The sequence below is a fragment of the Alnus glutinosa genome, chromosome 4, assembly GCF_958979055.1.
Source record: "Alnus glutinosa chromosome 4, dhAlnGlut1.1, whole genome shotgun sequence".
NCBI lineage: Eukaryota > Viridiplantae > Streptophyta > Magnoliopsida > Fagales > Betulaceae > Alnus > Alnus glutinosa.
This window is the reverse complement of record NC_084889.1, coordinates 21,522,493-21,540,149: the sequence shown is the minus strand read 5'-3', so window position 1 is coordinate 21,540,149 and position 17,657 is coordinate 21,522,493. Positions and strand designations below refer to the sequence as shown.

The following is a 17,657-nucleotide window of genomic DNA, read 5'->3' as shown; positions in this document are numbered from 1 at the left end:
GATTACATGAAAATGAATTATGTTTACTCATATTTCACATAAATCAAGGATAAAGGGAGCCCCCAGTTTACACACTGGTAATATGCAGATCAAACATTGTGCATATGCACAACATATTCTATGTAAAAATGTAGTAGTATTATTCTACTAATTTTCAGAATTTCTAATTGGATAACCAAATGAAGCATCCAATCATATTTAGACCAATAACCCAAACCATCACATGTGAAAAAAAGAAGAGACAAAAACAAAGATACAATCAACGTTCATACGGAATGCACATTAACATTTATCTGTTCATTGGTTTATGTAGCTGCTTTAATTTGATTACATTAAGAAGGAACTTCGCATGTTTAGCTCTATGATATGCAGTAGCACTGAGGAGCACCCTGAGGGGTTGCTAAACATTTTGAAAATATCTTAAAGTGTAGCCATAAAAAGCTTCCTGTCATCTATTAACATATAATTCAGACCATCACATGTGCAAAAAATAAATGACTTATAATAGATATGATAAAGATACAATTAACATTTACATCAACCGAATTAAACACTATCCACTCATTTTTTTTTTTGATAAGTAATGATAGATTTATTGAAAGCGTAAGGCGCTCCTACGTACACTAGAAGTATACAACAGGAAATACCTAACTAGAAAGCGAAAAAGAAGCAAGAAATTCAGCAAATCTGATAGATAAAGGGTACAAATAAGCCATCGACTAGACATACAAGGTATGGAGAAACAACTCTAGCACCTCCTCTAGGGAGCTCTCTAGATTCTCAAAATACCTAAGGGTTCTCTCTCTCCAAATACACCAAAAAAGGCAAATAGGCACCATCTTCCATGAAGTAGCGCTCCCAGATCTCCCAGACTTCCACCAACAAGCAACTAAGTCAAGCACACTCCTAGGCATGACCCACGAAATACCAAAGCGGGAGAAAATGTTGTTCCAAAGAGTTGAGGCTAGATCGCAATGCAGAAGGATATGGTCCACTGATTCCCCATCCCGCTTGCAAAGACAACATCTATCCACAATAATTATGTGCCTCTTCCTAAGATTGTCCAAGGTAAGAATTCTGCCAGAGCTGCAGACCAAGTGAAGAAGGCTGCCCTCGGGGGAGCCTGAGACCGCCACACACACTTCCATGGGAACCACGTACCTCCAGAACCCATCATAGAACCAAAATATGACTTCACCCCGAACACACCTTTCTTGGACGGGAACCATTTGAGACAATCAGCCCTCTCAAAGTTCACCTTGGTAGCGCCCAGCACCTGGAAGAAAGAGGCAAAAACATCGACTTCCCAATCATGAGCCTCTCTAATAAAGCTCACGTTCCATTGAATGGACCCACCCAAACTCTCCAAATTATCAGCCACTGACGCATCCTTCACCCGAGCAATGCCAAAGAGATCAGGAAACACTTCTTTCAGAATCAAATCTCCACACCACAAGTCATGCCAAAATCTAATCCTGCTCCCATCCCCCACCTCAAATCTAAGGAATTTGGAGAAATTCTCCCATCCTTTTCTTATAAACTTCCACAACTCTACTCCAAACGCCCCAGCAACCTCTCGGGAGCACCACCCACCCCACAAACTTCCATATTTGGAATCCACCGCGACTCTCCACCAAGCATCTCTATCCATGCCAAAACGCCATAACCATTTACCTAGCAATGCTCGATTGAACTGAACCAACTTCCTAATGCCCAGCCCCCCATTCGAAATAGGAGTACAAACCTTCTCCCAACTCACTAAATGGTATTTAAAATCTTCACCCATTCCACCCCAAAGAAAATCGCGTTGCAACTTCTCAATGCGAGAAGCAACACTCACCGGTATAGGGAACAAAGACATGTAGTACGTAGGCAAGTTAGAGAGCTTACTCTTGATAAGGGTCACTCTCCCTCCCTTAGAGAGGTATAACCTTTTCCAACTAGCCAACCGTTTTTCAACCTTCTCAATAACTCCATCCTAGATACGAATAGACTTGTAAGGAGCCCCCAATGGAAGACCCAGATACATCACAGGCAAATGAGCAACTTCACACTCTAAAATCTCGGCTAACCTTCCCACATGAGCGACATTCCCCACTGGAATAATGCTGGATTTGGCCAAGTTAACCTTAAGACCCGATACAGCCTCAAATAAGAGCAAGAGACCTCGCAAAGACCGAATCTTTGAGGAGCTTGCATCACAGAAAATCAATGTGTCATCAGCGAACAAAAGGTGGGAAAAAGAAGCATCGCCCACTCTGAAACCATCCAACACACCCCCACTCACTGCCGCAGTAATCATCCGACTCAGCGCCTCCATAACAAATACAAACAACAGGGGGGACAAAGGGTCTCCTTGCCTAAGGCCTCACGAGCTGCTGAAAAAGCCATATGGTGAGCCATTAACTAGCACCGAAAACTTTGCAGAAGAAATGCACCGAGCTATCCACGAACACCACTTACCCCCAAAGCCGCATCTCCTCTACAAATACAACAGAAAATCCCAATTGACGTGATCATAAGCTTTTTCTAAATCCATTTTGCAAACGACTCTCGGCTCCCTTGATTTAATACGACTATCAAGGCATTCATTCGCAATAAGGATTGGATCAAGAATCTGCCTCCCTTTGATGAAAGCACTTTGGGATTTGGAGATAACCTTATCCATAACCGTCTTCAATCTGTTAGCCAAGACTTTAGCAATAATCTTGTAGATACCTCCTACAAGGCTTATAGGCTGGAAATCTTTGAGAGACAAGGCTCCTGGAGTCTTAGGAATAAGAGAAATAAAAGAAGCATTCAAACTCTTCTCAAAAACTTCTCTAGCATGAAACTCAGAAAAAACCTCCATAATGTCCAATCGCACCACCTCCCAACAAGCTTGGAAAAAAGCCATTGTGAAGCCATCTGGACCCGGCGCTTTGTCGCCATTCAAAGCAAACACTACCTTTCTAACTTTCTCCTCCTCAAAGTCTCTCTCCAACCACGTAGCTTCTGACTCTAAAATGGCATCAAAGGAAAGATCATCCAACCGCGGCCTCCAACTGTGCTTCTCAGAGAAGAGATCTTGATAGAACTGAACCACATGCTCCCCTATCTCTGCCGGATTAGAAGAAATGGAATCTCCAATCAATAAGGAATCAATAGAATTATACCTCCTGTTTGAATTGGCTATAGAATGGAAGAATTTTGTGCATTTATCTCCTTCTTTCAACCACCTCACCCTGGACTTTTGCCTCCAGCAGACCTCCTCCAACAGTAAGCATCTCTCTAACTCACTGACAATCTCCAGCTTCTTTTGAATTTCCTCCTCAACCAAAGCCCTATTGTCTTCCACTGTCTCAACCGCCTGAAGCTCCTCAAGAAGCTTTCTCTTGTTCCTCTCCACATTACCAAAGACCTCTACATTCCACGTCTTCAAATTCGATTTGAGGGCCTTTAGTTTACAAGCAAGCACAAAGCTAGGAGAGCCATGAAAAGAGAATGAATCCCACCATTGTTTCACCAACCCCACAAAACCATCCACCTTGAGCCACATATTCTCAAACTTGAACGGCCTCCTTCTTGCAGAAGAGTGAGCACAATCGAGGAGAATAGGAAAATGGTCAGAGAAAAGGCGGGGAAGCCTCTTTTGAGACGCCTCAGGAAACTTTTCTTCCCAAACAGGAGAGACAAGAAAACGATCAATTCTGGACCAAACAGGAGGATCACAGAAAATTGACCACGTAAAAGAACCTCCAACGAGCGGAAAATCCATAAGGCCCTGGTCAGAGATAAAATCACAAAAGTCCCTCATGGCAGACACACTATCCACTCATAAAGTTGGTCTGGTTCATGTACACTCAGATAGGGAGCTCCACAATGTCTAGCCTCTAGAAAGAGTAGTAGTACGATGGCTCCACCTTAGACACTGCTACTAATTTTCAATATAAAGCTACACTGCTACTTATCAAAAAAAAAAATTTTATATAGATTGGATACTAACACCCACTCATTGTTTAGCTGGTCTGAAATTCAGAGGACAGATAGGAAGTGTTAGAAACAAAAATCCACTGCACACTCTCAAAGAATTCAATATTGGCCCAAACCCCAGTAATGGATAATAAAAAATTCTCTCGAAGCAAATCCTCAGCAGTCATCTTGATTTGATTCTATTTTGTTTACTTCCTGCTAATGATTCCCTTGTCTACATCTAGTCTCTACCATTAAAAGGATACGAATATGTACTACATTTCGCACTTATTACTTAACATTAAAACCCAAGTAAACCGCATTAAATGCTCTTGGGAACAGGTCATGGAAAGCAAGTAGAGAGAAAGGCACTACAGAACCATCTACGAGAGAACGTTCTTGAGCTGGGCTACTGAAAAGAACGCAAATCTATTGAGTTCAGTTGAACAGTGTAACGAGTCTAAGGGCGGAATCAAGCTTGAAAGGAATGGACCGGCGTAGGCTTCATGGTGATCGCGGACCCCCTGCTTATTTATTTGAGATCAACTACTAAAAAGACAAATGCCAAGGTGAAACAGTGCAGGATAAATTGATTAGTGAAATGGCACAGCCAGAGTACATAGCACAGGTAGGAACTCCATAACAGATAAAACCATTGAAATCATTTTGGTTTTCTATCTTCAGATTACCAAATTGGACAATCACAAAGGTTTTCAGTGATTTGACATGCCCCCTAAGCTAAGTTTGCTAAATCTGACGCCACTACCTGAGATGCTTCAACTTTTGACCCTAAAAAGTGTATGTTGGTGATTAAATAGTAGATTGATGACGATCCATCCGAGCAACTCACAGCTTGTGATATTACAACATTCAAGACTGAAATCAAGTCAAGTATTGAATGTTTAAACTAGGTTTGTTTAATTTTGTTCCAAATATGAGCCAAATTCGAACTTATCATCGAGCTAAATTGCATGTTCAAACATGATTCATTCATTTTTAAATAAACTCAAACTTGTTCATAAGCTATTTAATATTTATTTATTTCTCATATAAAGTAAATATCATCATTATTTATACATTTTTCTAAATCCATATTAATCATGAGTTAATTATTGTTAAGATTTTCTCATTTTAGTTAATTAAATAAACTAATTTTTATTTATAATGAATCATATATAATATTATTTTTATCATGAAATAAACCATTTATATTCTATCTCCTAACATTATCTGCTTATCTTAAACAATTCAATCTCAAATCTTTGTAAGTATTTTTTATAGTTTATACATACATACATACATACATACATACGTACGTACATACATATATATACACATCTATATCAAGACTTACAATCACAAGTATTCAAGCTATATCTATCACATTAGGAAGATGATTTCCTTTCATCTTTCTAAATATTTAAGATCTTACTACAAAGTTAAAAATAGTACTATAAAAAATAATAAAAATGAAGTTATACAATTTATACGAGCTTATATCAGCCCACCCAAGTTTGTATGAGTTTGCCTCATTCAATAAACAAGCCTAAATTTCTGTTCAAGCTTAGTTCGTTTAATATACGAACTGAAATCGAGTCACGTATATACAAGTGGAGCTCGAGTTGTTTATGACTAGCTCAATCTATTTACAGCCCTAACAACGTCCCCAAATCTTTCTTGCTAGCTTCTTCATTCAGATGTTTAGGCCCCCCCTCAAATTTAGATTTATTTTTTATTTTTATTTTATTTTTTTCCTGCTGGTCATATTACTTACCTCTAATCTTGCACATCCCTCACAATCCAATACTTACAAACATATCATAACCAATGTTCATCTCTTTGCAATGTGCTGTATCTCCACTTGACAGGAATTTCCACCACATACTGCGGAGATGAATGAAGCCATGATCTATTTTGCCCCTTTCTTTCTTTTCTGGCTTACAATGCTATGACTTCTAACTCCTCTAATAATTATGTTGGGATTATGTACATCATATGCACAGCAAAAGAACCCCAAAGAAACATCAAGAGAACATGGCTAGATCATGCAATAAAAAAAAAATACAAGGAGAAACACTTACATAGATGTTTCGGCTACCCGTTGAATTGGTGGCTAAATTTGTTTTTCTCCTTTCTTCCCAAGAACAAGGCTAAGTTAGGGTTATTGAACCTCTAAACCATCTCTCTCCAAAGACTGATAAGAGACCAAGAATGTGGACTCTCAAGTTGTGTCTTTCAACTCTTGACAACATTGTGTGCATCTTATGCCTAAACAAGCTCCCTATTTAGGCACATTGTAGGCTGTTGGAAGTTGCAAGGAAAAACCCTAGCCTCCTCTCCACATACACGGCCACTAAGGGGGAAGTAACGTGTGTCAATTAAGTCAAATTAAATCAGTTTGGAGAGGGAGTTGGAGCAAAAATAAAAAACTAGCTCCAATAGGCTAAGGACACTTATCCTTTCATGATTTGTCCTAAGTTACTATTAATTACAATTGATTCCATTAAACAATTATAATTCACTCTAATTCTTTATTTTTTATTATTCAAAATTTCTCAATGACTTTACTTATATTTTACATTTGACTCCTCCATATAATATTCCGCAGTCAAATTAAATTCATAAAATAACTATCACTTTAATTCACTACTTGTTATCCTTGAGTACCCGATTTAATCACTGGAATATTCTCGTGCTTGTGAAATCTGATTTTACCATGTACATAATAATTTTAGTAATTCTTACTAAAATACTCCTGTCAGAGATTAAGAATGACCATTTTCATTAAATCTATCTCAATGGAATATTTCTTATATCTTTGATTTAATCAAAGGATTTAGATTCCTTCTTGAGGAGTGGTGTTCTCACAATGCTACATGTGATCACCCAATACATTGAGATTTTAATCGTCGAGGATCTCACTCTCCTAAACGTATTAAAGTGACATCCACTTCACATTTGAGTTCACGACTCTCTCAGGACTGAGAGTCAATGCAATAAGTAGTTGCGAGTTTCACATTATTCATTTGACAATGTTATAAAAGAATAACAACTCACGTAGCCCGTTTTTAGTGCATTGTATACGCACCTACACATCAATCCGAAGTCTCTACTTCACATGATCAAGATAGATCATCATGATTAATGTGTTGTAGTCTTGTCAAATAGTATGCCCAATTCTTTTTTTTTTATATAAGTAATTGCAACTCAATTCATTGAAAGCGCAGAGGGGCGCAACCCTAACACACGGGAAGTATACAAGAGAGCCCCTAAAAGGGACGAGAAGAGAATAAATTTAAAAATTCTACTAAGAAAAACCATTCAAGTAATGATCGGACGCTATCCAAAGATATAACATATTAAGCAAACGCTTCCGTAGTTCCACCATTGATGTCTCTACATCTTCAAAGAGCCGTGCATTCCGCTCCTGCCAAATACACCACAATAAACACAATGGAGTTAACCGCTAAGCTTCTTTAACACGACCATACCCAACCGACGTGCCCCAACTAGTCAACAACTCCAACACCATTCGTGGCATAACCCACTCTATCCCAAATAAAATAAAAATGTAACTCCAAAGCTCTCGGGCGATTTCACAGTGAAGCATTAGATGATTCATAGACTCCTTATTCTTCTTACACATACAACACCACTGAATCACTACGACATTCCTATTACACAAGTTATCAGGCGTCAAAATTTTACCCAAAGCTGCTGACCATACAGAGAAAGCAACCCTTGTCGGAGCCTTAACACGCCAAATACTCTTCCACGGAAATGATGGACCATACAAAGAATGTCCAATTCTATTATTGACTACAAACAATAATTTATAAGTTATAAAGTGTATGGTTTAAGATCTTTTGTGCGATAATCTCATTACCAAACCTAAAATCATATTTAATACAACCTATGGACCTTACATGCATATGCTAAATAACAATAACTAAAAGCATACATGTAAACAATTATATGCTCAACGCTCCTTAAATAAATCAGTGAATAAACAACTTTATTCAGTTAAAACTAAAATGTCATACAAAGCAATTGAACTTTAGGGTACTATCCCTAACATATTGCACAAGACTCACCTTTAAATACTTAAGTACAAATAATTATAAAAATGGTTCACCACTTGCAATAATCCATTCTTCCCCTTAATGAGGATTTCCAATACAAACAACTCAGGTCAAATATGCTCACTCTCTCATAAAATAAAAATCTTGTCAAGTTGATAGGTACAGTTTTCACTATAGGTTCATTCTCACATCTCTTGCAAAGAATGTCACATCCATTTTATAATTCTCACTATCGCGTGTCACAAGCTCATACCGATGCAAGAAACAAAGCATGAAATATTGGTTCACCTAATCTTATTTAGGTCATATTAATTAATGCGGCTATTAATAATTAATTTTCAAGCGTCAAGTTTTTGTAATTCAATAAATGGGTGTTGCTCTAGATTATGTTAGGTAAGTCAATAAATTGGTGTTACCCGAGGTTATGCTAGGTAAGTCAATAAATGGCCGTTGCCTGTGGGTTTAGTCATGAGTCTATTTAAGTACGATTAGTAATCCAATGGAAGTAGACTTTGATGCAATAAAATTATGAAAAATGGATTCTCTCTTTCTCTCCCCCTCCTTTCTTTCTCTACCCCTAGCTTCTTCTCTCTTTCTTTTTCTTTCCCCTTCTCTTCCCCTGGCTTCTCTCTTTCTAGCTTCTTCTTTCTCTTCTTTCTCGCTCCATTTCTAGCTTCTTTCCACTACTTTCCCTACTTTCACCGTGTGAATTCTCTGTTTATTGTTTGTCCTACATCAAATTGGAACCAAAGTGTTTGAGAGTGTTTTCCATCAACAATCGTGTGATCTTGCACACCGTGCACAAATCCCTCAAAGCCACACCACCGAAACCCATTGTCCATTGTCCCCATCTCCTATTTCAGTATTCAAACCATCATCTGCTTGTTTCCATCCCAATGTCTCCATCGGTCCCAAACAACCATATCAATATTCTATTTTTCCACCGCCCAAAACACCCAAATACCCAACCACTCAAATACAAAACACCCACTGTAAGTGTATCACCCACCACATCACCCATTGCAACAACCCCACCCACGTTAGAACCCACCGCATCACTCAACCACCAGCGTCACCAAAAAAAAAAAACAAACCCAAAGTCCATACCCTTTTGACAAACCCAAGTTGTTGAAACTCTTTCTTTCATGACCTAAGCATCACCACAACCAGCCATTGCTTGCATAGGACCACAAAAGCACCAAGAATGAATACATCAACGACCAACATACTCAATGACTCGATTCTCAAACGCAGGCCCCTCGCAGAGCAACGTCTATGCCTCGATCTGTTGGCCTTCCTTCCCATCAGCTTGCACCTTGGATAGGATCTTTCTTTAGTCGACCGCTTAGGTGCTAGGCAGACGTCAACCACCATCTCACCAGAACGATGATCTTGAAGCCCTGCCAACATCCATCTTGCCTCTACACCAGTTGTTGAAAACCGCGACCACAGGAGCCGCGCCACTCACTACCTCGTGTCACACCCCTGCGCTGTCCCTACCAGTGCCGCACCCAGCAACACCAGTTCTAGGAGAATAGTTGTGGATGTTAGGGGTTAAAATGTGGGCGGATAATAACCACTCGCATCCGCACCTAACCGCTATCCGTTATCCGCATATGTTGGTGTGGATTCGGTTATCAAAACCCATTATCCGCATATGTGGATAGCGGTTTTAGGATCTATAGATGTGGTTAATAACTGCATCCACATTCCCTTTATATTTAATTAAATTCACTAAAACAAAAACGTTTTGAATTTGGTAAGTTTAGGATGTTAGGTTTTTTTCACTATTATCTCAAAATCATACCTCATTACATTTACTCTTTTTCTTTCTTTTCTTAGGGTAATCCAAATCCCGATTCTCTATGAGATAATGACCATCTATGATTAATAATCGTGAATTGTGTAACAAGTGAAATCTTAATATATTTAATCTTGCATATAAATTTAGATAGTAATCCAAAACGTCCATTACCTCATATGCGGATAGCGGATAATAATCGCGCAAATGCAGATAGTAATGGCATAATGCGAATACGAATACCTAAAAGTGATAACCGCATTATACGAATGCATATATTGCTAATAACCGCATCCACATTTGCATTTTCACTCCTAGTGGATGTTTTTGTTAGTTGAATGTGTGTTGTGAGGGTTGTTTGCTTACTTGTATTCATTGTTTGGTATAGGAGCAAAATAGAAAAATAGACACAAAAAAATAAAAAAAAAAAAACCAAAAAAAAAAAAAACAATGACTTTGAGGTTGGGCTTGGAACCAAATTTTTCTGAGCATATGTTTTCAAGGAGAGAATGATCCAAGAAACGAGGCATGAAATATTGGCCCACCTAATTTTATTTAGGTCATTAGCTAATGGAGTTATTAGTATTTAATTTTATGTTCTATTTAATTTCCAAGTGTGAAGTTTTAGTAATTAATAAATGGGCGTTACCTTAGATTATCTTAGGTAAGTCAATAAATGGGAGCTGCCCTAGGATTAAGTCGTCAATCTATTTAAGTACGATTTGTATTCCAATGGAATTAAACTTTGATGTAATAAAATTATGAGAAATTGATTCTTTCTCTCTCTCTCTGCCCCATCCTCCTTTCTTTCTCTTCCCCTAGCTTCTTCTCTCTTTCTCTTTCTTTCCCCTTTTCTTCCCCTGGCTTCCTTCTTTCTAGCTTCTTCTTTCTCTTATTCTCTCTCCACTTTTAGCTTCTTTCCACTACTTTCCTGACTTTCACCGTGAGAGTTGTGCTTATTGTTTGTCCTACATCACATACTCAAAAATTGAATTATGATTGTATTGTTAAATGGGAACTGGAGTTTCAGTCATCCAAATAGACTGTTATAGTTACTAATCCAGAAATTGTTTTCTAAGTGTACAATCATGTGCTCCTTATAGAGTTTTTTCCTATTTCCAAATCCCAACCTTATCCAACATTTTTACCTGAACAACTTCTCTGAACATTGGGAACCAAATCAGATCTTTCAAATTCAGAGACATTAGTAACAAGAACTATACATTTTATGTTCTCGTCATGAGTGCCAAATTTTTTATGGGTTATACTTGAGAACTGAAAGACAAGAATGTTGTAAATGGAACAGGGTTTGAGTAAGTTTATAAACATGGAAGAGAAAAAGCTGAATTGAAGTGTAATTTTCATCTACAATGGAAGGATAACCTCAGCCCCAATATTTCATATTTGGAAAGAAGAGAGAACTCAACTATTCAAAGCTTGTGACAGTGAAACATTCAAAAACCCCATTTCTCTATCTTTTAGACCATAGAGGGCGAAAACGCTCTCCTCTCCAAATTCCCTTCCTTGACCAGCCTTCCGGCTCAACCACCATGGGAGGAGGGAAGCTCTGTGCTTCCCCCCTCCTTCTCCTTCCTTTCTTCTTCCTTTCTTTCCCTCCCTTTCCCCTCAGCTAACACCTTTCCAAAGGCCCCTATATGGCTAGAGTTCACTCTAACCCTCCTGGCCTCTATGGAGGCCTTATCTTTGTTTTGCTACCAACATCACAACTCACACTAGCCAAAACCTTCATCCATCGTGTCCACCGCCGAGTTAGGATAGGAACTTGGGTCGAGTTTTTTGAAGCTAGATCTATGCTCCTCAGCGAGATTCAGCACGACAAGTGCCTCTCCACTGTGCCTAAATCAACTTCTACTGATGCAACCATGTAAGAAAGTCAAGTTGTTTTCAGTTTTAGCAATTTAAATTTTTTTCTCGTATGGAGTTCACATACAACACCGGATTGAGATTAGTCTTATATGATTTTGAAGGTCAAGTCATTAAAATTACGATTAAATAGCTTTTAATTTGAGTCATTAATTTATGAGTTACTAACATTTTTATATGTAGGTATAAATCTGAAATTTCTTTTTTTTGATAAGTTTTAAAGCAAACCATCCATATAAATCTGAAATTTCTTAAAATTTATACATATAATTTTCTTTTTTGGAGTTAATTTCTCAATTACGTTTGGACTAGATTATTCTAGAATCTGAACTAGTATTTTTTTTTTTTTGGATGAATTAGATTTTGAACTAGTATTAGGAGTCTTTTACTTGGTTTCCTAGTTTGTTAATCTTTTTGGGGTTAATTTCTCAATTAGGTTTGGACTAGATTATTCTAGAATTTCTACTAGGATTTATTTATTTTTAATATAAGTAATTCAATCCAATATAAACAGAGGGAGCCGCAACTCAAGTACACAAGAATTATACAATACAAGAGACCCCTAATTAAGGAGTAAAAAAAGAACACAAGTCCAAAAATGAAGAAAAACAAGAGAAATGAGGACTATTGCCATCCATGCATAAAGAGATTTGAACATGACAGCTTTGAACTTGATCACCGATCTCTCAAAGTCTTCGAAACTCCTTGCATTCCGCTCTATCCAAATGCACCATATTAAACACAGAGCCAACCTCCAAGCTTCTGAAATGCACCGACTTTCCGATTGGGCTATCGGACAAGCAAACAATTTCACCACCCTTCTAGACATGACCCACTCTACACAAAAAAGATGGAAGATCGAAACCCACAGTTCTCTAGCCAAACACTTCACAGTGGAGAAAGGGGTAATCAATAGTCCCTCCCCTCTTATAGGTTTCTCCTAGCATTAGGAGTCTTTTACTTGGTTTCCTAGTTTGTAAACTAGTCCAATTAGGAATCCTAGTCCCAACAGATTTGAGTCAATGAGTCTGTATAAATATGCTTCATTTTATTCACTATTCATACTTAATTACTGAAATTATGAGGGTTTAGCATTATTGAAGGGATGCATGCCTAGAGTGTTCTTCACTCTCTTCCTCTTCTTTTTTTTGATAAGTAAAGTGAGAATTTTTTATAGATAGATACCCCGATATGAGAGCTTTGTTAATTTGGTACCTTTCCATAAAAAATGCCGATAGTTCGATACCCTTTGGTGCTCTCTTCCTCTTCTTCTTTGGCTCATTGTTACTGCACATTTCTTTTCACACAGCACCTGAACTGTAACGACCCAAAGAAAAGCACTAGCCACACATGCGCTATTACCCAAAAATAACTAGTCATTTTAGAGCTTCCCTAGAATCACTTTGTGTTACGGACCTATGTTAGGAGGCACAAACGCATCCAGCAACATGACGAAACCCTAGCTGCAGCAAAACCTAACCCTAATCCTAGTGGCGGCTGATTTACATTAGGAAAGAAGTGAGGGACAAGTCGGTGCTTGTGGAGCACGACTTGTGGGAGGGAAAGTCCTAAGAATAGGGAGGGAAAGTCCTAAGAATAGGGAGGGAAATTCCTAAGAATAAGGGATTATGTATTCCATTAATTAAGGGATTGATAGCAGGATTTTAGGGAGTTGAATATGGAAGGAAATTCCTAGAATAAGGCACTAGCCAAAACAGAAGCAATACTGTATTCTATAAGTAGAGATTCTGAATAATAAGAATGCATGCTGAAATTTATCAAAACACAACTCTAGTAGTTGAATTGGGAGGCAGAGGTACCTCGAATACCTCATTATCCATCCACCACCTTTCACCATAGGTAAACTCAGGAAATCCGATCCTGCAGCTTTACCCATCCACAAACCAATCACTCGCTCACAAACCCAGGCCCATAACAACTTGGTATCAGAGCCAAGCTTCGACGAGATGGAACAATGAATGGAGCGCGTGGAGAAGGAGTTAGGAGGACGAGCGGATGCAGAAGGAGATGGAGAGGATGCTCGGTGCCCAGAAGCGTATGGAGGAGATGTTGGGTGCCCTGCTCTCCAAAAGTCAGAGCCATCGAGACGAAGATCAAAGCAATGCGGCGAGTTCCTCTAGGGGCCGAGTCGGCAGGGATTCTAACCGGACTGAATCTGGCAGTTCCTTCCCGAAGGTTGCAAAGCTGAACTTCCCTAAATATGACGGCACCGAAGACCCAACCAGTTGGGTGTGTCGTGCGGAGCAGTTTTTTGAATTCCAAAATGCTGCGGAAGAAGACAAGGTAGGTTTGGCGGCGTACCACCTTGAGGACGAAGCGCAATTGTGGTACCAGCTCTTTAAGGAAACGGAGGAAGCTGCGTCATGGGGAAACTTGAAGGACGGCCTGCACGTGAGGTATGGTCCTACGCAGTTCGACGATTTCCTTGGGGACCTCACAAAACTACGCCAAACAGGAAAGGTACGTGAATACCAAGGGCAGTACGAGCGCTTGTTGAGCAGGGCGGGGAGGCTCTCGGTAGTACAACAAGTGGGGGGATTTATAAGCGGCCTCAAGGAGAGTATCAGGCTGGAAGTTCAGGCTTCCCGACCCACCAGCCTGACCGCAGCTGTGGGGCTCACAAGGCTGTATGAGGGGCGGCTGATGTCCCAACGAAGGAGTTCCAATTTTTTCGAACCACGAAGGGTTGCTGGCCAGCCTAGCGCGCCACCCTTACCGTTCGCCAATTTGGTGCGGAACCGAACTCCAACAGTCCGAAGACTGAGCCCAATAGAACTAAAAGACTGAAGGGAAAGGGGCCTTTGTTTCAATTGCGATGATAAGTTTTCGCCCGGCCATAGGTGCAAGAAGCTATTCCTTATTGAAGGTATTTATGAGGGGGAAGTTGAGAATCCAGACCTGACTGAGGAAGGAGAAGCAGGGGGAGAGGAGTTCGAGATTTCGGAAATTTCTCTTCACGCAATCTCTGGAGTACCGACCCCCCAGACCATGCGTATCCCGGGTGACAAAATATTGACAAAATATTATGTGAATGGCTGAGTTTAGCCTTGAGTTCTGTTTATTATATAGACTTTACATGAATGTTATACATGGAAAAATAAAGTCCCGCATGATTCTAGCCTTCTACGTACAAACTATACAAAATAAGAGATGGAGAAATAAGGAAAGAATAAGGAGAAATACGGAAAGAATAAGGAAAGAAATAATGGACAATTATGGACAGCGGTGCTGTCCATTGACAGCCCCCCTCAAATTGATGCAGGGTGATCAACAAGCATCAATTTGCCACTTAGGAAGCAATGTCGATGACGAGTGAGCACCTTGGTGAAAATATCTGCAATTTGCAGATCAGTGGAAATATGTGGAAGAGTGATAATCCTAGCTTCAAAGGCTTCCCGGATAGAGTGACAGTCCACTTCAATATGCTTGGTGCGCTCATGATAGACAGGATTGGCCGTGATCTGAATAGCACTGGTATTATCGGCATGTAGAGGTGTAGGGTCAGTCTCAATAAAATCTAATTCAGCAAGCAAACCACGAAGCCAAATAATTTCTGAGCAAGCAAGAGACATAGCGCGGTACTCAGATTCCATAGATGACTTAGAGACTCTGTCTTGCTTTTTACTTTTCCAGGAGATCAAGGCATCACCTAAGAACACACACCAACCAGTGATAGAGCGACGAGTATCCGCACAACCAGCCCAATCAGCATCACTATAAGCGGCAAGACGAGGAGAATTGCCGGCAGGAAAGAATAAACCACGGGCAGAAGTACCACGAACATAGCGTATAATTCTTCGGACAGCAGTCAAATGTAGATGACGAGGAGCCTGAAGAAACTGACTGACTTGCTGAACAGCAAAGGAAATGTCCGATCTAGTAATGGTGAGATAAACGAGGCTTCCCACCAACTGCCGGTATAGGCTGGGATCAGCAAGTCACCCTCCTCTTTGCGAAGCTTGACATTTAATTCCATGGGAGTATCGACGGGAGGAGCCTCTTGAAGACCAGCTGTTGCCACCAAGTCACTAGCATACTTATGTTGATTGAGAGAAATGCCGGAGGGACCACGATGCACCTCAAGACCAAGAAAATATGTGAGAGACCCAAGATCTTTCATATGAAAGGACCCCGAGAGATGAGTCTTGAGCTGGTCAAGTAAAATAGAATCGGAACCAGTGATCACAATATCATCAACATAAACCAATAGAAGAACAATACCCATGTCCGATTTCCGAAGAAACAAAGAGGTGTCATACTTGCTCTGCTTGAATGAAAATTGCAATAAAGTGGTGCGAAATTTATCAAACCAGGCCCTCGGAGCCTGTTTGAGACCATAAAGGGAGCGACGAAGCTTACACACATGTTAAGTCGGAGATGAAAACAAGCCTGGAGGTGGCTTCATGTAAATACATTCTTTCAGATCCCCATGGAGAAAAGCATTCTTAACATCCATTTGATGTAGGGGCCAATCATTAGAAGCAGCAAGGGCAAGAATCGTACGAACAGTTGTCATTTTAGCCACTGGAGTAAAAGTCTCTTCATAATTGACACCATACTCCTGATTATTTCCAAGAGCAACAAGCCTAGCCTTGTAACGGTCCAAACTTCCATCAGATCGAACTTTGACTGAGTAAACCCATTTGCATCCCAGGGGCACCACAGTAGGAGGACAAGGCTCAATGTCCCAGGTGTGATTGGCTTCTAGAGCAGCAATCTCTTCCTGCATAGCCTGTCGCCAACAATCATGCTTGGCAGCATGTGAGTAACAGTTGGGAATATCAAAAGTGGCCAATGTAGCAGAAATAGAACTGTCAGCATTGGAAGAAGAAAAACCATACCTATCCGGAGGTACAGACACTCGAGAAGAGCGACGAACCAAAGGCTCAGGAGATGTTGCCACGGACTGAATCTGGAGCGTAGTAGGATCAGATACCGGGTGAGCAACTGGAAGAGGCTGTGGGCGGGAGCGTCTTGTATACACAATACCTGGTTTAAATCGGGAACTGACAGGAGGAAGATCAGAGAGCCACTCCTCAAAGGAGAGAAGAACCACAGTAGAGGACGATGACAGAGAGGACACAGGAAAGAAATGTTGGTTTTCAAAGAAAATAACATTCCTAGAAATACGAGTACGACGTAAGATAGGATCATAGCAAACAAATCCCTTTTGACACACATTATATCCCAAGAAAGCACAACGGACAGATTGAGCAGATAATTTATGTCGCTCATGAGGAGGTAAATGAACAAAGCATACACAATCAAAAGTACGAAGATTATCATAACTAGGTTGCTTAGCAAATAAGCGGAAATAGGGAGACTCCATATGTAGAACTTGAGAAGGTAAACGGTTAATCAAGTGAGTAGCAGTTTTCATAGCCTCGACCCAAAACATGGACGGAACAGAAGATTCTAACAAGAGAGTACGTACCACATCAAGAAGATGATGATTTTTACGTTCGGCTACTCCATTTTGTTGAGGAGTAGAGGGACATGAACGTTGATGAAGAATACCCTTAGATGCCAAGAAAGCCTGAAACTCAGTAGACAAATATTCACCACCAGAATCGGTGCGTAATGTTTTAATAGAAGAAGAAAATTGATTGGCAACATATGCAAAGAATTCAGTAAAAATACGAAAGACCTCAGATTTAGAGCGAAGAAAATAGACCCAAGTAAATCTGCTATGATCATCAATGAACGTCACATAGTATTTAAATTTTTCATGTGAACTTACGGGAGAAGGACCCCAAACATCACTATGGATAAGTTCAAAACAGTGAGATGCCCGACTAGCATGCAAAGGAAAGGGAAGAATTTTGCTTTTACCAAGTTTGCAAGAAGCACACTCAAGAGAGAAAGAAGAACCATTTTTATTACCAAGCAAACCAGAATTCAATACATGAGATAAAATC

General features: G+C 39.8%; 1 protein-coding gene across 3 annotated transcripts in view; it reads right to left on the bottom strand.

The window, feature by feature from the left end:
* LOC133865863 (uncharacterized) overlaps positions 1-17,657 on the bottom strand; it is a 39,450-nt gene that overhangs the window by 884 nt on the left and 20,909 nt on the right. The window contains exon 4 of one of the 3 annotated variants that reach the window (XM_062302368.1): positions 7,185-7,378. The exons of the other annotated variants lie outside the window; for them this stretch is intronic. Within the exon in view, the coding sequence (XP_062158352.1) occupies positions 7,259-7,378 (120 nt within the window). The 3' untranslated portion in view covers positions 7,185-7,258. Of the gene's footprint in view, positions 1-7,184; positions 7,379-17,657 lie in introns of those variants that run through there. 3 annotated transcript variants of the gene reach the window in all.